General features: G+C 40.6%; 2 protein-coding genes across 4 annotated transcripts; one reads left to right on the plus strand and one right to left on the minus strand.

Annotated features, from left to right (window-relative positions):
* Positions 1 to 3,944: 3,944 nt before the first annotated feature.
* On the plus strand, positions 3,945 to 10,162 carry LOC4349818 (cationic amino acid transporter 6, chloroplastic). 2 transcript variants are annotated; one of them, XM_015760199.3, is made up of 5 exons: positions 3,945 to 4,483; positions 5,909 to 6,131; positions 7,469 to 7,820; positions 8,541 to 8,772; positions 9,330 to 10,162. In XM_015760199.3, exons 1-5 carry the CDS (start codon positions 4,042 to 4,044, stop codon positions 9,911 to 9,913), a joined length of 1,833 nt encoding a protein of 610 aa, XP_015615685.1. In that variant the 5' UTR covers positions 3,945 to 4,041; the 3' UTR covers positions 9,914 to 10,162. The 2 variants fall into 2 exon arrangements, with proteins under 2 accessions (XP_015615685.1, XP_015615686.1); XM_015760200.3 differs by lacking the exon at positions 3,945 to 4,483 and adding an exon at positions 5,526 to 5,694.
* A 3,022-nt stretch (positions 10,163 to 13,184) lies between these two features.
* On the minus strand, positions 13,185 to 21,580 carry LOC4349819 (ABC transporter C family member 10). 2 transcript variants are annotated; one of them, XM_026021048.2, is made up of 13 exons: positions 21,448 to 21,580; positions 20,888 to 20,949; positions 18,694 to 20,729; positions 17,850 to 18,170; positions 17,676 to 17,762; positions 16,789 to 17,385; positions 16,548 to 16,712; positions 16,108 to 16,402; positions 15,345 to 15,559; positions 14,948 to 15,253; positions 14,612 to 14,675; positions 14,260 to 14,499; positions 13,185 to 13,867 (listed from the first exon to the last, which is right to left on the minus strand). In XM_026021048.2, the coding sequence occupies exons 2-13, from the start codon at positions 20,901 to 20,903 to the stop codon at positions 13,758 to 13,760; spliced, it is 4,452 nt and encodes a 1,483-aa protein (XP_025876833.1). In that variant the 5' UTR covers positions 20,904 to 20,949; positions 21,448 to 21,580; the 3' UTR covers positions 13,185 to 13,757. The 2 variants fall into 2 exon arrangements, with proteins under 2 accessions (XP_025876833.1, XP_066161635.1); XM_066305538.1 differs by lacking the exon at positions 21,448 to 21,580 and adding an exon at positions 21,113 to 21,250.
* Positions 21,581 to 21,817: the final 237 nt, after the last annotated feature.

Below are 21,817 nucleotides of genomic sequence, written 5' to 3' on the forward strand. Positions count from 1 at the left end.
CAGTCAGCAGCAAGCTTCAATTCGATCGATCGATCGAGGTCGACGTGACACATCGCCGGCCGGCCGGCCGCCGCCGGGTCGACATGGGCATGACCCTGCTGCAAGAGCCTAAACGCACGCGAGAAATTGGATGTCACTGTGACAATTGGCAATGGCAGACCCATCTCCACTATCGATTAGTGAAAATACTCGAAAAATACTATCGATCATAGAGATAATCTTCGCCACCTAAATTCAATCGAGAAATAATCTTCACCACCTAAATTCAACCGTGTTTCTGCTGGCTCCACCACCGATAATTGGATGAGGCGTAGATCTAAAGTTTAGCCATACACCATCAGTTAACTGATATTTTCTCAATTTCGCTTCTCTCTTGCATAAAACCTCTAGGATGGTAACAACGGGAAAGGAGAAAAATGGTGGTGAGATGTAGAGCGGCACTGCAAGAGGTAGATGCAGTGTCACTATAACAACATATATATGAGATACACAAACAATGGATGGAGTTTGGAGGCAACAAAGGGTGAATAGCTAAAGTGGTCCTCCAAGTTTTATATGAGACTCAGTTTAGTTCTTGATGTTTCAATCTGTCCATGTTAATCCTTCAAGTTTTTATTTTAATTTCAACTTATCCTTAAACTCACATAACCGATAACTCTCTAGATAAATGACAATTATACCCCCCCTCATTCACGTATATAAGAGAAAAAGTTGCGTGCAATGAATTTTTTTTATAGATAATGGATAGCAATTTATGTAAAACGAAAATAAATTATGTACTTGCAAGTGTATACGATAGCTATTAGGCTCAAGTTTCATGTGTACATGTTGAAATAATGGGAAGTAAAAATATTGTTTATTCATCTTGGTTTTTCTTTTCTAGTGTATAGTTGCATACAAATTAAGAACAAAAGAGACATTTTCTAACAAAATTGTTGACTAGAAATAGCCATATAGCATATTAAGTGAGCTCAAGGATAATTTTAAGCCAAAACAAATATTTAGAGGACCTATATGGACAAAATGAAACATGAAGAACTAAATTGAGCCTTCGGTTAAATTTGAGGGACTGAATTAGCTATTCACCCGGGCAACAAAAGGAGACTTTGATCAACAGGGTAAGCCGCTAGAGATGGTGGTGGCAGAGCGTTCGGGGGGAAAGAAATTGAAATTTGAAGAGAGAAGCCTCGTTGCTTAAGAAAATGTCTTGAGAGAGATGATGAGTTTTTTTGATTAATTTGGATCTGATGGCTCATGGAAGAACAAAAGACACCTGACGAAAATCAAGCAATGATTGATCCTGTAAAGAAAAGATAGATCGAAGACCCTGAAGTTAATCATAGCAAAGCATTCTTTTTTTTCCCATTACACGCAGACGCCACTGCACACACAACATCACACTTACACACCCACGAATACGCACTCTAATACACATCTAAAGAAATGGAAACCATCAACACACATCACTAATCTCACTGAATTTCTCTTGAAGCCTACTTGCGAGTGTATAATATTTGTGGCATCAGGATTTGAATCATGGTAGATGAAGTTATGCACCCACGACTTCACAAATGTTGCTTCCTCCTAGAATTTTTGTTGTTTTTGTTTTAATTGTTTTCATAATTACTCTTTTCGTCCCAAAATATAAGCATTTTTGAAATTTAACACAGTCTTCAAGATGCTACTTTGACAAGGCTAACGGGCGATCGCCACCCCTCCTTCACGTGGTTTCCTTTTTTAGCACCGCATTACTTCTCTATTTTAGTAAATTTATGCACATAAAGTTTGTACACCTCAAGTTTACACATCTAAAGTTTAGAGACACAAAGTTTATAAGTCAAAAGTTTATATATCCGATTCAAATTTGAATTTGAATTCAAATATTTTTTATATATAGTATTTCTATAAATCTAAAGTTTATACACCTAAAGTTTATAGACCCAAAGTTTATAAGTCAAAAGTTTATATATCCGATTCAAATTTGAATTTGAATTCAAATATTTTTTATATATAGTATTTCTATAAATCTAAAGTTTATACACCTAAAATTTATAGACCCAAAGTTTATAAGTCAAAAGTTTATATATCCTATTCAAATTTGAATTTGAATTCAAATACTTTTTTATATAGTATTTCTATATATCTAAAGTTTATACACCTAAAGTTTAAAAACCCAAAGTTTATAAGTCAAAAGTTTACATATATATCCGATTCAAATTTGAATTTGAATTCAAATATTAGTTTATAGACCTAAAGTTTATAAGTCAAAAGTTTACATACCCGTTTCAAATTTGAATTTGAATTCAAATATTTTTTTATGTAGTATTTCTATACATAATTTTTTCAACTTTGTTTTTTTATTTTTTTAAAAAAAATTATGGTGTAGTAGGAAGAGAAGAAAGGGAGGAGGAATGGGGAGAGGAGCGTATAGAGGGGATGGGGGTGATCGCCGCCTGGAGCGATCACCCGCCCATTAGCCACGACCAACAATATGTATATAAGTGAGATGTTTTAAATAAAAAAAGTTGCATATTATGATAGTTTGTTTAATGATAAATCTAGTAACATCAAGTTTGTATTATTGATCTTTTAATTTTTTTATATTAATACTCAGAGTTAAAAATATTTAACTTGATACTATTAAAAAATATTTGTATTTTGGGACAGAGGGAGTAGCTATTTTCTTCTTTGTACGGCATACATGTAGACATGTGGTACAAAGTATACTGATAACTAACTCATCGCTCAAAGAAGAAAATAAGATTCGCAACGTGTCTCAAGCGGATAATATCAATGGAAGCTTCAAAACCAATCCTGCGACGTCACTGTTTCTAGATCTCCACGTTAGCTCAAATCCTCGAAATGCTTTTCTCTATATGTATGGTTCTTTTTAGTGGTACTATATATACCCGTATACCAGTACTATGATACAGCTACCATCGCTGTAGTCAGTTAGGTTCAATTTAGACACAATATTCTTTTAATAATTAAACACTAAACAGTATAATGTGACACTTATAACACTAGCAGTACAATATTAAACGTACAGAATCTTGTTCCAAAGTAAATTATTGCCGATCGAGTTTGATGTGCAGATTGTCTTGACCTTGGTCCCTCACAATTATCACAATGCTTCTTATGCTATGGATATAGCAAATTCTAAACATTCTTCCAGTTAGAGCTCTCTAAAACAGAGCGTAAAGCCTCATTTTAGGATGGAGGATATTTAGAGTTTTTTTAAAATAAATCATATCGATTCCTGAAATCCTAATATAAAATTTCCGTGTTTTAAGAAAAAACCTACATCTTAGCCTCGTACCTCCTTTTGTGTGTTTAGTTTCTTACGTTTATAATTTTCTGAGTTGAGATAAGAAGAGGCCAACAGCGTTAACTACTTTAATTGTGACATTTATCCCTATTTATATGCTAAAAAAATTCTATTGGTGTTGAAATTAAGAAGATTTAGATAAAAGAAATCACAATATTCGTAGTGGCGGAGCTAAAATAAACTACTATTTTCATCTAAAAATATAGTAATTTTTAGCTATATGTACTTAGAAAAGTTATTCAAATCAGTACCTAAAAGTTACTATACTTCTTTACGATGGAGGAAGCAAGATGTTAGCTAAGCCATGACTTTTGTTTTTTTTTCCACAACGTCTCACTAAACCATGATTTTTTTACAAATAAATCTACAAAAATTCAGAAAAAATCATATAAAACGTGAAGTAATAGTAATCCACCTGACTATATGCAAAATTATTGATCAATCTAAATAGCTAAACTTGTTGGCTCCATGTAAAATAAATATTAATTTTTCGTGCGGCCGTTAATTTGCCGTCAAGGAGCCACCATGGCACGAGATCGAGAAGTTAATTACCACACCCAAGTCCCCGCCACATCCGACTCTTTATATACCTCCCTCGAGCCTCTCCTCCACCCTCGCCGCATTCACGCTGACCCGACGCACCGCCGCCGCGGCGCACCCAGACCACTCCTTGTCTAGGAGCTCGCCGGATTCTTGGAACGCCGCCGGCCATCATGGACAAGGGCGCGCTGGTGGTGCAGGTGATGGACGACTCGTCGAACGGCGGCGTCGGCGCCGCCGCCGCCGGCGGCTCGTTCTCGAGCCTGCGCGCCTACGGCCGCGCGCTGGCGCAGACGCCGCGGCGGCTGGCGCGGCGCGCGTGCGCCGCGACGTCGCCGGGGGAGGAGATGAGCCGGGTGCGCGCGCGCTCCGGCGCGCGCATGGCGCGGAGGCTGCGGTGGCACGACCTCGTCGGGCTCGGGCTCGGCGGCATGGTGGGCGCCGGGGTGTTCGTCACCACGGGGCGCGCCACGCGCCTCTACGCCGGGCCCGGCGTCGTCGTGTCGTACGCCATTGCCGGCCTCTGCGCGCTCCTCTCCGCCTTCTGCTACACCGAGTTCGCCGTCGACATGCCCGTCGCCGGCGGCGCCTTCAGCTACCTCCGCGTCACCTTCGGTGAGCTGCCAGCCATGGCCGTTATATCAGTTATAGATATCGTTGCCATTGACGCCAATTTTAACGGATCCTATCTCTTTCCATGCATATATACTCAAAACTAACAATGCAAAATCTTTTTCTTTTCTGTTCGTTTATCTTTTGGTATCAAAATTAGTTTGTTATTACTGATTCTGCTGGTTTTCAATTCGTTCGTGCGATTATTTTCATGGGCATTGTGAAATGACATGCCGAAAATTTTAAGAGAGAGAGAGAGAGAGATTTCCTTTTCTCAAATATTTGATGGTTATATATCTCTATCTTTTTTTTTCTTCCTCTTGTCCAGTTGATCAAAGCCTCACAAGAAGCGTACCTTTTTTTTTTGCGCATTTTCATGTGCAAGTGCGATGTCGTCTCATGAACATGACGCTTCTGAGCCTGCTTCTTCTGTGTTGTCCTTTCGTATCTCACGAGTCATTTGGAGTATATTTATGATAAAAATTTGTAGTACCTGTGTTGTCATTGATTGGTACATTTTTGTGATCTAGCAGTTGTTGTTTGCTTTTTAAAAACTAATTTTGAGTTTTTCAAAAAAGTACCATATGCTGGACACTTTGGCTCTTCATTTACTTTTAAGGTTGGATTTGTTTCCCCTTTTTTCTTCCAAGAGAATATCTGTTTTTCCTTGTCTGCTTACTGGTTTTCTTTGTGTTTGTCAAAAGCTTTCTTTCTTTCTTTTTTGCCGCCAGGGTAAAGAATTAAAAAAAAAACTCATTTCCAACTGTAAAATAAAATGCGTCCAAATCGTCAAAAAGAGAGAGAGAGACACCGTAATTAAGGAGGGAAGCAATCGTTCAACAGTACAAAACTCCCTTGTGATTTAAAAGATTTACAATATCCTAATTTACACAAGCTTTGCTGGTTGACACTGATTTGTCAACTGATGCTGGAGTAAAACAGTAGTAGATTCTACTAGCATGGAGAACAACAGAAGAAAAAAAAGAGAAGTATTATTGCTCTCTCTATCTCTCGAAAAAAGTTGAGTGTGACTTTCAACTAATTTTAATGCACACGCACACACATACATACGGACATCCATATCCAAATAATGTTGGTAGTCCCTTTCTTGCATCTCCCAAAGGCCTTGCTCTTTTCGTCCAAATGCACACAAGACCCCACTCATTTTCACCATCCACCATGCAACACCAAGATGAAGATCCTGACATTCCTCTGTAATTTTGCATGCAATTGATTTCCTTTCACAATGCTCTGAAAATTTTCTTTCCTACCATGCTTGTAATTAATTAACTGATTCTCTCTGAAAACTACTCATCAAAGTAGTAACTTGATTTGTAGCATTTGGCATTCTTCGATGAGTTTTGATCATGTTCTTCTTTTGTGAATCTCAAGTGTGGTTCTTTTTTTTGTTGGTGAATAATAATTCAGGGGAGTTGGCGGCGTTCTTGACCGGGGCGAACCTGATCATGGAGTATGTCTTCTCCAACGCCGCCGTGGCGAGGAGCTTCACGGCGTACCTCGGCACGGCGGTGGGCGTCGACGCGCCGAGCAAGTGGCGGATTGCCGTGCCGGGCCTCCCCAAGGGCTTCAACGAGGTTGACCTTATCGCTGTCGGCGTCATCCTCCTCATCTCCGTCTGCATCTGCTACAGGTAATAACACAGAGAGCTCTATCTTTTCGCTTATGCTTATGCTTATCAGCCAAAATTTGAATTTTTAACTTTAAATTTAGAGTTGATTTTGGGATTTTTTTATCAAAGTTTATTTTTCAGCATTTGCTTTTAGATCGTTAAAAACATGTATATAAAATTTATATTCATAAATTATTTTTTTTTGCAAATATACCGTTTGGCTTATTTTCCGAATAAGCAAAATGATGGAGCCGCAAGTTCCTCTCTTTCTTTTTCTTCCAAATAAATGTGCATCTGTTTTGTTGTTTAGCTTTATCGTTTGTCTTTCAACTTATTAGTATTAGTTAAAATTTAAATTTTACAACCTAATTCTAATTTTAGAGTTGGAATTAGAATTTTTTTTCATCGTAGTTCATATTTTAGCCTTGGCTTTTAATAATTTGGTATTAAAGTTGTTTTCATGAATTGTTATTTTGGTTTTTATCAGCTACTATATATTAAAGGTTTTTTGTTGCTTGTGTTGTCCTCTCTGCTTCTTGTCACGATACTTGTTTTGACCATGGTGTTCCTCTTGACAGAAGACTCCAAAGTACGAATTACGAAGCAAGTAGGCTTCCTATTTTATCTATGTGTAGGAGTATCAATCTATGGTTCCCATGTTAATTTTTTTTTCTCCTTTCTTTGGACTTTGTTCTTGCAAGTGTGCTGTATTCATCCAATGATCAGCCTTTGGGGTTTTTTCTTGGTTACTGGTGTAGGTTGGTTCTGGTGGTTGCTGCTTGTTTTTCCTTTCTCTGCAACCAACTGCTCTTGGAACCTAGTTTTCTTTGAAATGGCTACATTCCAAAAGGTTGAGAGCAAGTGGGGGCTAATTAAAATTCCTCAAGTTCTATCCATTCTTGAAAAATTTTGAGATATTTGTTATGGGCAGAGGAAAGAATCTTCCTGTGTGCATGCCCATCACTATTCTAATTCAGTGTGTGCAATGTATGCAAGTCTACAACCACCATGCCTTCTTTTCTCTTCTCTCTGACTTGTGTAGGTAACATGAGCAATCCTTTCTCCAGAAAAGGAATCTCAAAAGTTTTTATTATAGGGGTTGCTTATCAGTTACAACAAACAGCCCATTTCCCAAGCAAACTTGAACGATAAAATATTTAAAAAATGGTTTCTATAAGCACTCGTTTTTACCATGTTTTCTAACAAAAGAAAATTAGTAGCTCTCAGTACCTCGTTGCCAAAATGTGGGATTTGTTTCGTAAACTCTTTCAAGTGTTTTGACAGATTAGTTACAGTATTTGTTTCATGCCTAATTTGAATTGTATTTTTGACAAAATTTATATCATATACGTTCTCAGCACCAAGGAGAGCTCGGTGGTGAACATGGTGCTAACGGCGGTGCACGTGGCGTTCATCCTGTTCATCATAGTGATGGGGTTCTGGCGCGGCGACACCCGGAACCTGACGCGGCCCGTCGACCTGGCGCACAACCCGGGCGGGTTCTTTCCTCACGGCGCAGCCGGCGTGTTCAACGGAGCCGCCATGGTGTACCTGAGCTACATCGGGTACGACGCCGTGTCCACCATGGCCGAGGAGGTGGAGCGGCCGTCACGCGACATTCCCGTCGGCGTCTCCGGCTCCGTCGTGCTCGTCACACTCCTCTACTGCCTCATGGCCGCCTCCATGTCCATGCTCCTCCCCTACGACGCGGTAAGTAATTTTCTTTTCTACTTTATGCAATATACTAATAATCTTAAGAGTAATTAATTAGCTCTACTGTTGTTTTGCATTTATTTGCATGATTACACGTAAGGCATACACATATTATTGTACACGTGCATCCACATGCACACACCCGTGAATATGTTCCTTTGACAAAGGCTCGAAAATACGAAGACCAACGGTAAATCCGTGTACAATCGATATATGCATAAGCTTTTGAGAGAAACCAAATCCTGAAATGTTCCAGGATTCCGTCTACGGCAAAGTCGGGATTCCTGGATAGGCATGTAGAGGTAGCTCGTGGTGTTGTCTGAACTTTTACTTGGGATAATTCTGGGAATATGTTGGGGAGCTATGGTGAAGTGGCGCAGTAGAGACCATGCAGCTCAGCTTCTGTTTTATTTTTTCTCACTGCCTTTTTGGGATGTTTGTCCTGCCTGCCTGCGACTTCATTCGTGGTGAATCTGCTGTCCCCATCAGAAGACACCCCACAGTGAGAGGCCACTGTACTTTCCTAGCTAGTATAGATGACCGATCACTGAAGCATCTCAAAATTCACCTTTTCTATGCCCCCTACTTCTTTTTTATCCTCTCCTGTGTGGACCATAGAAATAACTGACACTATTACGGTGCTAATAACCGTGCAGTAATAATTTTCGGATTAAGCAATTTGTTAATCATAAGTATGTTTTTGTTTTGGTGGTGCAGATAGACACGGAGGCGCCATTCTCAGGGGCGTTCAAGGGGAGCTCCGGATGGGGGTGGGTGTCGAACGTGATCGGCGCCGGCGCCAGCCTCGGCATCCTGACGTCACTCATGGTGGCGATGCTAGGTCAGGCCAGGTACCTCTGCGTCATCGGCCGCTCCGGCGTCATGCCAGCGTGGCTCGCCAAGGTGCACCCCTGCACCGCCACCCCCGTCAACGCCTCCGCCTTCCTCGGTGAGCTCATCTCTCTACCACCACAAAACACATTTCACCATAATAATCGCACGGCACTAGTCAACTAAAAGGAAGAGGATCAGAAAAAAAAAGTAAAAATATGGATAGGAATTGGGAGTTCTACCAAACGAGAGCGATGAGCCGTTGCAACTATATATGCTACTGCTACACATAGTGGTTGCTTTTTGTGGACTTTTTTTTTCGTGACCTTGCAACTGTTTTTACTCATGGGAGGCTTGCTTGATAATTGAAAAGGCAGCAGACATGGACACGGGTTTTTTGGGGCTCCAAATATCGATCAACAGGAGAAACAAATACTACAGAAACTGGTTAATTTGTACTTAGTGCGCTGCTTGGGTCTATTCTGGCTCAATCGAAACCGACGATGAGAACGCCTACTTCTCCTCGTGGATGTCTACTAGGATTCAACGCCAAAATGATCCAAAATAGTTGAATCATTTTCCTTTTCTTCTATTTTTTTCTAAAAAATAAAACAGTGGTTTCCCGCGCTTTTTGGGGGTGTTTTCGTAATATTGGCGGTTTGGTGTGTTCGTCAGGTGTGTTCACGGCGGCGCTGGCGCTGTTCACGGAGCTCGACGTGCTGCTCAACCTCGTCTCCATCGGCACGCTCTTCGTCTTCTACATGGTCGCCAACGCCGTCGTCTACCGCCGCTACGTCGCCGCCGACGACGACGACGCCGACCACCGCCGCGCGTGGCCGACGCTCGTGTTCCTCGCCGCCTTCTCGCTCGTGGCGCTCTGCTTCACGCTGCTGTGGCAGTTCGCGCCGGCGGGGCGCGCCAGGACGGGGCTCCTCGCGGCGTGCGGCGCGGCCGCCGTGGCGACGGTCGGCGCGTTCCGGGCGCTGGTGGCGGAGGCGCGGCGGCCGGAGCTGTGGGGCGTCCCGGCCATGCCGTGGGTGCCCGCGGCGTCGGTGTTCCTCAACGTCTTCCTCCTCGGCTCCCTCGACCGCCCCTCCTACGTCCGCTTCGGCTTCTTCACCGCCGCCGCCGTGCTCGTCTACGTGCTCTACAGCGTGCACGCCAGCTACGACGCCGAGGAGGGCGGTGGCGCCGGCGCCGGCGCCGCCGCGCTCGACGGCGCCAAGGTGCAGGACGAGGCTGCAGACTTCAAGGTGTAGCAGGGTGTGTGGTTGACCGTTGACTTATGCACAGCTCAATCTCGACCTACCTTTTTCTTTTTCTTTTTTGTTTGTTGAATTTTTTTTTTTGTGTTGCCTCAATCATTAGGAGATTAGGGGTATGATGACTATCACGTTAATTAGTAGAGAAGAATCTAACATGGTTACATGGGGAAGAAAAACACGAGAGAAAAAACAAGGGAAACTTTACTTGTAAGTGCAAGATGAAATGTACATGCATTTTGCCAATTTTTCTCTGCCAAAATTAATTACTGGATAGTATTGTTTTTCTCTTATTTTTTATATATGATCTGTTTATATAGGTACAATTTCATCTTCTGTTCTTGTACTCTTGTTAAATTCATTAGTTTCTCGGAAAGCACCAGTGGTATGGTGTGGTGGTGGAATCGTAGATACATGACTAAAAAACAAGTTAATTAATACTAGAGCACATGACATCGCTATCTTCCGATCCTAAGTCGATATTTCCATTTCTATCATGTAAGAAATCTCTTGGGCTTTCTTTTATATAAAGTTGGATCGAATAATCTTTTCATCGAGAAAACTGTAAAACACCGAAGAAAAATTTCACGGCCGCGCCGGTGAAGGGAATCTTGACCTGGAATTTCACTGAACAATGTCAATGTCCAGATTCCCCTCAAACAGCCCAACACCTAATCCGAATCTTAATGCTGTTATGCAGAGGAGACGACAGAGACCTCCATTTCCAAGAGACCTTTTGGCAATGCAATGTCTCTCTCCTCTGACTTGTGAAATGGTTGTTGCCGTGTGACATTTTTTCTGCTGCTAATTTGCATCGGAAAGTGCAGAAGAAAAATGGATGAATGAATCATATCTGAATCATGGTCTTTTTCTCCTTATGCTTATCTCGTAAAGATGGCACGATTAGTAGAACTGTAGGAGATGTGGTGAACTGGTGATCTGAAAGCTTCTGATGCATGCATGGATCCACTAGCTTTTCTCTGTAAAATGGATGAACACTGAAATATATATATATGCTCGTGGAAAAATTTGGTGGATTGCAACGAGCATATGAAATCACTCACGCATGCTTGCTGCTCGCGTCTCTGTCTGAAAATGGCGCACATTGCGCGTGCAGAAATGTGCAACGACGGCATGAAATTGTGAGTGGTCAGGAAGAGAGAAGAGAAGCGAATGATCACCAATTTCATCCTCCTTTCTCCTGAAAAGAGAAGAGTGATGGATGGATTCAGACAAAAATCGAAGTTCTTTTTCTTCTTCAGACTTTTTTCAGAATGTTGCAAACTAATGACAATTATTCAGTGATATGATTGACACTGTGTTCAATGTGCACCAACAGTTGCTAGATCCTGTCGTGGCGGAAACACTGTGTTCGATCCTGTTTCTGAGAAATGATGAGAATCAAATCCAGCGTCCACTGACACTGAGGAGAAGGCGGCTGAAGAAATCTTCTTTCTTTCATCCGAATTCCAATCGCATTAATCAAATCCTCCCTTCACCTAATTAAATCTCTGAAAGTGCAGCGTGACAACTACGGCGCACAAAGCTCTCTGCTCCATTTTGCTGAAATTTTTTTTGGCTCGTTTTATTCCATTTGCCGACACTCCGTTTCGAGGTGAATCTACTGTATAGGCTTTGGAAAATTGGTGATTGGTGAGTGTAGGTTCCATTTCTAGCAAGCGACCTCATGGTAATCACCTTTTTCTATTTTCTACATTTCTTTTTTGTGAGTGCATATCTGATCTCAGTGTGCTAGAATGCTTTGCACCTTAAGAAAAGGTGGCAGGTGTCGGATACGCAAACTCCTGATCAAAATGCAGTTTGCATTTTTATGACTCCTTTGGAGCACAAGAATTTTACTGGATTTCGGCAAAATTACTTTGTAATTAATGAGTTTGTACTAGCTAATTTTACATGAAGAAGGGCACTAGCTAAAGTTTACAGAGCAATTCAAAGGTTTACAAGAGCACTAGCTAACTGCTGAAACTACTTTTTTTTGCTACATCGTGAACACCTTTTAACTTGATGATCATTATGTTGTCATGATACTGTAATACTTTGTACCAGTAACCTTTACCAGCTCATGTCAGTTGACAACATCTGATCTCTCCTTTTCTGCAGTTGAGAAGCCCAAATGGCCACTGCTCACTAACTGTTAAACATTACCTCGGCAGGCAGAAATTCAGATCTCACCTACGTCTTCTTCAAACCTTTTCTCATCATTTGACTTGCACTGAAGATAAGATTTTGGGGGCAATGCAGTGGAGTGGACTTCACTTTCAGAGCTCAAAACAATAACCTAACAATGTCGCCTATCAGGTGCTTTGCTTACATTACATCAGCGTCGTCGCATGAATGAGAACCGAGCGATTTACGCGTGTGAGAGCGTACGAAGTTTCAGAGACTTTGGTGAGAGCACTCTGAACTTCTGAATGGCGTGCGAGATGGCTGTCTGCGTCTGAAAAGTAAAGAAAGGTAAAAAAAAATAAAAATAAAGGAAAGAATAATGAGAGATCGTCTTCATGAAGTCCAGATGGGTATGAAAGAAATGGCAAGAAAAGGAAGGTGAAATGAAAATGAGGGTGATCGAGCACCGAAAGCAGGAGAGATTCTTGGTTAACCTCGAGTGGGTAGGATTGTGGATGACACAACACACAAGACCTCTAGCTAGCTAGCTACTGCTCCCTCCGTTTCTAAATATTAGTATTTCTACTATTTAAATTTTGTACGCAATATAAATATTTTTGGGACACTGATTTCAACGCACGGGAATTTAAGCATTTTCAGTCAATTAGTTGCTTAGGAAGAAAATTCAACAATTCAAAATTTGATCTATGACAAAAAGAAATATTTCCCTCTCAAACTTAATATTTGGTAAATAACCTAAAAATGGTTATATTTAGGAACCGAGGGAAAAGCAGAAGTGATCGATTATCAACCGATTCATGTGTTGCTGCATTCTGTCATTCTGAAGTACTCTCTCGATATGTACACTGTCATACATACTGATGCGACCGATATATACCGCACTAAAGAGTACACGGGGGTTGCTTTCCTCTGAAATTTGCGCATGAAAATGCATTCGAATTGCCCGCATTGTGCATACATTTATTCTTTCTTAATAAAAAATGCGTGTCTCGCGTATTCCCAAAAGAAAATGCATTCGAACTCAGAATTACAGCTCCTTTGGTCGAAAGAATTTGGAGTGATTTTCTGGTGATTCTGTTCCTGAGTTTATTTTTTCATATAAAATTATTTGGAGATAGAATAAAATATCCAAATCATAAAGATTGATACTGTACTAAATTCACAAAAATGAACAAGAGGTTATTACATAATAATGTATACAAGATTTGATTTACTGGCTATGGAAAAACAGATCACACATCAGATTGAAGCATTTTTTGTGTGTGCACACTTTAAATTTGGTTCCTATGCCAAAAAATAAATAAATAAAGATCACATATATTGAATTTTTTTTCTAAGTAGTGTACAAATCTCCAGTTGCACAGTACTGATTCTACGCATGATTTACAGAATTGATGAACATCTCATCATTTAACCTTTCGTACATCTGATCACTTCAGCAAGGAAATGTTTGTGGATTTACTCTGTTAAGCATTTGCAGAACACCCATGGACAGAAGTTGCACCATATATTGCTCAAAATTTCAGGTAACAACTAGATGACGAAACACATTTTCCGACAATACCTGGCTGAGGCACTGTCTTCTCTTCAGACCCCAAATAGATGAAAATTCCTCTTGAGTATGGATACAGATTTCTGACTGCCTCTGTTAACTCCTAGCAAGATGCTGCAGCATGTGAGTGCATATTTTCACCTAAATATTTCCATTCGATGCGTATGACCAGTACTCCTTGACAAGATCTCGGAAGAGAGATCCTTCAGTTTCCATGAGCTTCATAGGTTTGTCATACTCCACCATTTTCCCTGGAAGTGAATATAGTTTAGTCGAATGGATTTATGGAAACACATCTAATCATGAGACATTCTTTTAGAATCTAGAACAATTGATCCAAAAAGAAAACAGGTAATTATATGTTTTTAGTTGCTGGTTAGTGTTCACGGTACAACATTAGTACAAAAAGTTAGTATGGATACATTGTTGGGAAAATTCAAAGAAAGGTTGAAAGCATCACATATCAGTATTAAAGGGAAGGGGGGGGGGAGCAGAATTATTCGCTCACCATACTAAAGTACATATAGTTTCAAGTATTATTCATATAGTCCAGAATAAGCAGTGCTGAACTGCTGATCCATTAGACAGTGATTATAAGCGGATAAAATATATTTCTAATAAGTAGGCAATAAGAAAAACGTACCATCGCTCATTGCAAGGACCATAGTGCAGTCCATAACTGTTGGTATACGGTGCGCAACAGTAATAACAGTGCAATCTTTGAATTCAGTTCTGATTGTTTTCTGAAGGATAGCATCAGTTGCATTGTCTATGGAGGCTGTTGCCTCATCAAGAACTAAGATGCGACACCGTCTCAAAAGTGCACGTCCTAAACAGAACAGCTGCCTTTGACCCATGCTCCAGTTCGACCCATCTTCCACAACTATATGACAATATCACAATTAGTACTATGAATAAGGTGGCTCCATGTATTATGCTACAACATTAGTACGACAAAAGATATCTACAAAAAGAATGGTAAATACCACCCCTACCAAGTGAATCCAATCCATGTTCCTTCTCTTGGACAGTCTCAAGAAGTTGGCATTTGTCAAGAACCTGCAATAGAGTAGCAAATATCATCAGTGATATCTATGAAGGTCTCCATATGCATAAAAAGGACTGATTAAATCTGGCATAAACTTTCAAAACCTTTGGGTATTTAATCACAGAGAACTGAATAAATCGTCACTGTCAAGAAAAGAGGACAACTTTCATGATTTCAACATTACATCTGGTTCTTTGAAAGTAATCTTTTCTCACGGTAAGCTGACCCAATTGTTGAATACAACTAAAAACACGTGAATTACATTATAGGGTACACATATTACCTCCCATATTTGTTGATCCGAGAATTGCCCAAGAGGGTCTAGATTGTATCTTACAGTACCCTGGAAAAGTGTTGGATCTTGCGGAATAATGCCCAAACATGAACGCAAGTCATGTAAGCCTATTGTGGTGATGTCCGCAGAATCTATGATTATTTTCCCTCCAGCTGGTTCAACAAGACGAAACAAAGCACCAATCAAAGTTGTCTTGCCACTTCCTGTCCGACCAACTATACCAATCTTGTCTCCACCTTCAAATGTGCAAGTAATTCCATGCAGTACAAGAGGAGCATCTTGCCTGTACTTAATCTGTTGAATGAAAATCAATAGCAGAACAACTTTTTAGAACACCAAAATGGTTTTTCCCTTGTAATCCAACCATACATGAAAATAAATTTACCTTCAAATCTCTAAGCTCCACCTTGCCAACTTGGGGCCAATCTGGTGCTGGCCGATTTTCTTCGATAACCTCTGCTGCTTCACTTTCGATGTCCATGTACTGGTTAACCCTTTCCACAGATATGATTTGATTTGCAAGGTTGCACTGGTTTTGAATAGACAAAACAAAAGATGTGTTCAGGGATAGACCATAGGACAATGCCATTCCTACAAAACCTGCACAAGCATGAATAGAAGTGATTAGCGTTTTGGGTGACAATATCAATTTCTTCATAATATGTATTAACAAATGCTTACATTTAGTTGACTCTGACACACAAATATTAATAGTGCCATTAAAACTCCATTATTCCCAGAACATGCAGGCATTTAGGGCTTGCTTGAATGCGGAAATTGCTGGGATTTGAGTAAACAGTTTACTTCCTAGGAATTGGAAAAGTTCCACATAAATCGTGGAATGTGGTACATCAGAAATGCCAGCATTTAATACTCAGCAGTGCCAAGTAGGATAATTATATAGAAGTAGTTTGCATTTTCATAAAAATAGGGGTAATTCTACTCTCTAATCCTACTCGTAACTCAGAATTATCATAAAGGATTGACTATATGACTAGATTTCAGGATGCTCTGGCTTCTGGAGACCTAACAACACATTCTTTGCAAACAAAAACAGCATCAATGAACCTATAGCCTGTTGTCCACTTTAAATTTGTCCAATATATGAAATGATGTAATGATGCTAGCAGTTACCACAAACAGCTTACCAGGGCTAAAAGTTCCTGGAGGAAGAATCGCCATGACAAAAGCAGAAAAGGAAAGAACTGCAGCACTCATCATTTCCAGGCGTTGAATCAGCCATTCAGTTGCAGCAAAATTGTAGAAGTATGGGCCAGCATTCCTGTCCACAAGCTCCAAATTTTTAGCAAAGAAACGATCTTCTTCCTCAAAGGCCCTTATTGTTATAGCCCCTGAAACTGATTCACCTAGGTGATTGGCTAGAGCAGATTTGGTAGTGCCATTGATCCGCATCAATTCCTTAGCCGAAGCTAAATAGTACCTCTGCATAACCAAATTTTAATAGACTTCAGTAGATAACAAGTTTGAACAGAAAATGGTAAATGAAAACAGCAGCAGAGAACACCAAATAGTAGATGAAATAACCCAATAATTGTAGTCATAAAGAATAAAACTCACATAAAATTACCTGCAACCTAATCGCTAAAATTATCATTGGCACCGAGACAAACAAAACTTGCCATGTGACAACAGCCAATACCCCCAGATTGCTATATGCATTTAAGCTGGCGTTCATGCTAAACATGAAGAAGAATGGAACATCAAGGTCAGCAATACTCAAATCTGAAGAGACCTGCATGAGGAATCAACAATTTAATCCACTAATCGAAAGTATCCAAATGTTTCACATATGCTTTAAGATTTCTTACCCGGCTCAATACCCTTCCTAGAGGAGTAGAATCATAGAAGCACATAGGTGCACGGAACAGTGAGTTAAGTAGTTGCGAAAATAAGGATCTTGAAGTCTGCATCCCAAGGACTACGATGCATAAAGATCTAGATATCAAGAAAATCATTGAGCAAACTCCGATAGCAATGTACACGACTATTAACCTCAATGTACTAACACTAGGGTTTTCGACGTTAGCAGCCATCCATGAATTTTGTGATATTTGCCCACATATGAAAATTATCTGGGAAATAATGGCGAGAGATGCGTATAAAAATCCTTTGTTCTGGCGCAGGTACAGTGTATAAGGCTTAAGACCTGTATCACCTATTTCTCTTTCCTCTATCTTTATCAGCTGATCTGCTTGTGATGGCTTCACAGACTCCCCATATCTGCTTCCATGAATATCATCTGTCTCCTTTGTTGATATTTCCTTTGCTCTGTGGAGGGGCATGTTATTAATATCTGACACTCCTATAGTATCTTTGTGGGCATTTACAAGGTCCTGAAATTCTTCGCAGCATGCCAACAGATCTTGATAAGGTGCTGACTGAATAATCTCACCATCTGACATTAACTGCCATAACAAAAAAAAATCCATAGACGAAATCGGTAAACTAATGTAGTTTATAAAATAAATTTGGATCTTGCAGGCACGGATTCATAAATTTGCTATTTGAGAATTTTTTCCCTGTCCAAGTAGTTGAAAGGGAACTACTGCCATTTCTATTTCGTATAATGATTCGATTAGCTAGACATAAGATTGAAACGTTAAAACTATATTAAGTATGAAAACTTGCTTCTGGAAAATGTGTGCAAATGCACAAAAAGACAAGAGGGAGGCTAGGATCACTTGTGTACACAAACCAGAATGGAATCAAACACAGGCAGAAAATCCACTTGGTGGGTCACCAAAAGAACAGTCTTGTCTGACAAAGCCCCCATGACGTATTCCTACAAAAAAATATATATATCTTTTTTTTAAAAAAATGGTCAAATAGCACTCTATTTCACACTTCTTTATGAATTTGAGATCCTTACATTGAAAAGACTTGATGCTGTATGTGCATCAACAGCACTGAAAGGATCATCAAGAAGATAGATGTCTGCATTTTGGTATAGTGCACGAGCAAGCTGAACACGCTGCTTCTGACCACCACTAAGATTTACTCCTCTCTCCCCAATTTGAGTACAATCTCCATGTGTCAACATTGCAAGGTCCTTTTCCAAAGAGCACCTCACAAGTGTTTCTTTGTATCTTTGCTTATCCATCGAAGATCCAAAGAGAATATTGTCTTGCACAGTTCCTGTTTGGATCCATGCATTCTGAGAAACATATGCTATTCTCCCACAAACTTGAATCTGAAACATTAAATAGCTTCATCAGAAAAGAAACTAAATAACATACTTCAAGTTATCAACTATTATCAAGCAAAATTGTCATACTTTGTAGAACCTATATTTGGAAAATCCAAAAACTTGGGTGTGTATATTAAGAAGAAATAGCACTGTACAAGGACCAGAAACAATTCAAAACCTGATGATGCAGTTTTTTGCCATGTTATATTTTGAGAATAGCCTGGAAACTATGGTCGTCAACTGCATACAACTAGCAATTTTGATTGAAGACAATTTACACCTTCCACAGAGATAAAGTTTATAAATGTTATAGATTTTGCAAACATATAAGTGATAAGCATGGATTTAATCAAAGTGCCTTTTAGGAAGCGAAGTGCCAACAATTATACCGACGACAATCCAACTTAGACAATGAATAAGATACAATCCAGAAGGAACAACAAGAACATAGTGTGAATCCCCAACTTGACACTTTGCATGATTCTCAATTTCATAAAGGATGAAGATAACCTCAAAGAAAGCTTACCGTGCCTTCGGTTTTGGGTACTTCTCCTAGTACTGCAGCTAAAAGTGTTGATTTTCCTGATCCTACCTCACCGCAGATTGCAACCTTCTCCCCAACTTTGACCGCTAAATTTATATTCCTCAGAGTTTGTTTTGATGGATTCTCGTCCCACGAGAAGCTGCAGGAGTTTAGTGCTATGGGATACTCCGCACCCGCTCTATATTTATTCCTACGTTGCCCGTTCAGCTCAGGAGCATCAAGAAATTTTACAACCCGGGTGAAAGCAACTTTAGCTTGAATCACAACTCCAATAACATCTGGTATCTGTCGGATTGGTTCTTGCACGAGACGTAGAGTTGCCACAAAGGTGAATACATTTCTAGCATCCAGAGGAACTTTTAAAAGATAGCATGTCAGAAATGTTGCTGCAGAAACCAAAACAGGTGACGACCAGAACAGGAAACCGTTGTATGCCCTCCTAAGCTGGAATGCTGACAACCACTTGTACTCAACCTCCCTCAACCCCTCAATGACCTTCTTGAAATGAGTTTCCCAAGCATATAATTTCAAGACCTTCATATGAACTAAAGACTCAGTCATCGCCTTCAGTCTCACATCTTGTGCTTCCATAAGTTTAGTCTGAAACTTGTGTTGCAGTTTTGCCAGTGGAGCATTGCAGATTACAGTGATAATGATGACAACCAATGACGATATCATTGCAAGACCAACTGCATTGTACAGGATTGCCAGAGCAATGCAGAGCTGGACACTTGTTGTCCATGTTTGGTGGAACCAATATGGGAACTCCCCAATGCGGTAGGCATCGACAGTCACGTAATTCATTATTTCTCCAGAAGAGTGCTTCATTTTTGCTAAGTTCGATAGCTTCTGTTGTTTCTTAAAAATAGCTGCTGACAGAAATGACCTCACCTGAAGGCCTAACCTCCGAGTGCGGAAATACCACTGTCTCTGCGACAAAGATTCACAGCATTTGCAAAAGAATATTGTCACAGCCAGAACAATTCCTTCATATTTGAAGGTCCCTTTCCCCAGTGTTACATTGATGAATGCCTTGAGAAGTAATGGGCCTGAGGATAAGGTGAGAACCTTGAGCAATGCAAAGAAACCTGAGATCAGAATCCCACTCTTATGGCAGGAAACAATAGTCCAAAAGACTGATGGTGTGGCATGTGGCTCCGACTGCTTCTTGCTATTCAGCTCATCCAAGAACATCAAGTACTGGTTCTGTGCTCGATCTGTGGAGCCTAAACGCGGTATATCTTTATCTTCAAGGGGCTTCTCATAACCCATCTTCATCAAAGGGTTAAGCCACCAAAATGACATCACACTGAAAAACCCAGCTTTAGCAAAAGGAGTTACATGGATCTCTGAATCAGCCGTGTCATGATCCTTCTCTGTATTCAGGGGCTTGTATAAAGCATTTGCATTTGTTTCATAACCCTCTTCATCATGGCTGTGCCGAATGGCATAAAGAAGAAGGATAAGGGCTCCCGGTAGCAAAAGAACATCTAAGGAAGCTTTAAAGGTGATCTCCTTCTCTTCAACCATGTAAACAACTGAACAGCAACAGATGAATGCTGCACATATGGTCAGACCAACTGACCAAAATCGAACAAATGTTGCTCCAAGAAACCGAGTTCTGACGCTAAAAGTGAAGCTAGTAAGGATCAAATTAAATCCTTGAGCCAAGATCACAAGCCACCAATGTGACTGGGAAATGGAGGAATCCTGACTGAAGCTAATCCTCAGCATCCACAGTCCTAGGCCAAGATTAAGCAAACCCAAGCAGCCATTGAACACTACAGCAGCCAGTTGTAGCGGTGAATTGAACGCGGCAAGCTGTCGCGCAGATGCTCTACTCTTTGGAATTTTGATGAGCAAATGGAGTGCAAGTGCAACAGTGAGCAATGCAGTAATGCCAAACACCACCAGATGATTCATGCAAGTAGATGAGTCCAATATTTCCTTGAAAGCACATGAAACTACATCCTTCTTGGAGCAAATTGGGCTCCCACACAAGTTCATCGTCCAAGAACCTAAAGCATCATTACCCCCAAACCAAAAAAAAAAGAATCAAGGTTAGTAGGAAAACTAACAAAAAAAAATTGTGTCAGTCCAAAAGTGAAGAAGGCCCAATGATGAATTGATGATACAACAGTGTAGTAGGAAAAAAAATTGTGAGAAAACGACTAACTTGTGAGGGAACCCATCGGTCCAATCTCTATTGCACCGCCGGTTGAATCAGACAGTTAACTTCTGCAGCAAAGCAAAGCAAAGTAGCAAACTAGTCAGAACAAGGGGTTAATTAGATAGAGACTTTGTACTGCAGAAGATTAGTAGTTTCAAGAAATTTCACTTCATCACCGAAAAAAAAATCAAGAAATTAATTAATTAACCTTCCGTTCATCAACCAGCCCACCTCACACATTCACCCAAAGGAGAAGAACACAAAAGTGCAACCAAAATCGCGTCGCCGAGGGAGGGAAATGACACGTCCCCTCGATAACAAGAACCCCAAGAGAAATCAAGGCAATGCGCGAGCATCCTGCAGAAGAACAGAAGGCGCGATCGTCGAAAACCCCCCCTCTCCACACCCAAATTAACCCCCCTCCACCACATTGACGCCCAGCAGCAGCAACGGCAAGCCAAACCCCCGCTAGCCTAGCTCTCGGTGCCCTCGAGCCTTGGAGGGGAAAAGACGAGACGAGAGAAGAGAGATGATAACAACCAACCAAAGATGAAAACTTTTATTACCCCCTCTCTGTTGTGTGCGCCAATTGCCAAAGCGCGACTCCCAAAAATCACTCCTTTCTTTTTTTCTCCCCGGTGTAAAGACCTTCCGAGTTCCAACCGTGTGTTCTTCCTCCTCGCCGCCGCCGCCGCCGCCGCGCCGGAGTTGGCCAACTGACGGAGTAAATAGCGGAGACGAGGGATGCTGCGTCACTGCGCACGTCGGCAGCCGCAGTGACAACAAGAAAAACTGGACTTGTCTACTTATCATGTTTTTTTCTACTAGGAGTGATGACAACCATGAAAAAGAAATATATATTGACCCAGCAGGAAAAGATATGTAAAAAACAAGGGGTAGTAGTGTGTCCAAAAACCTGAATAATAAATGTTTGCT

This window comes from Oryza sativa, chromosome 11, assembly GCF_034140825.1.
Source record: "Oryza sativa Japonica Group chromosome 11, ASM3414082v1".
NCBI lineage: Eukaryota > Viridiplantae > Streptophyta > Magnoliopsida > Poales > Poaceae > Oryza > Oryza sativa.

Bases quoted from the DNA above. Each gene is read 5' to 3' on its own strand.
- LOC4349818 (XM_015760199.3), top strand. From the start codon at position 4,042: ATGGACAAGGGCGCGCTGGTGGTGCAGGTGATGGACGACTCGTCGAAC. The intron at 4,484-5,908 runs GTGAGCTGCCAG...ATAATAATTCAG, and splicing joins CTACCTCCGCGTCACCTTCG to GGGAGTTGGCGGCGTTCTTG. The intron at 6,132-7,468 runs GTAATAACACAG...ATACGTTCTCAG, and splicing joins TCCGTCTGCATCTGCTACAG to CACCAAGGAGAGCTCGGTGG.
- LOC4349819 (XM_026021048.2), bottom strand. The intron at 17,763-17,849 runs GTAAGGATCTCA...ATTTTTTTGTAG, and splicing joins CAGCATCAAGTCTTTTCAAT to GAATACGTCATGGGGGCTTT. The intron at 15,560-16,107 runs GTAAGCTGTTTG...ATGCTTGTGCAG, and splicing joins TCCAGGAACTTTTAGCCCTG to GTTTTGTAGGAATGGCATTG.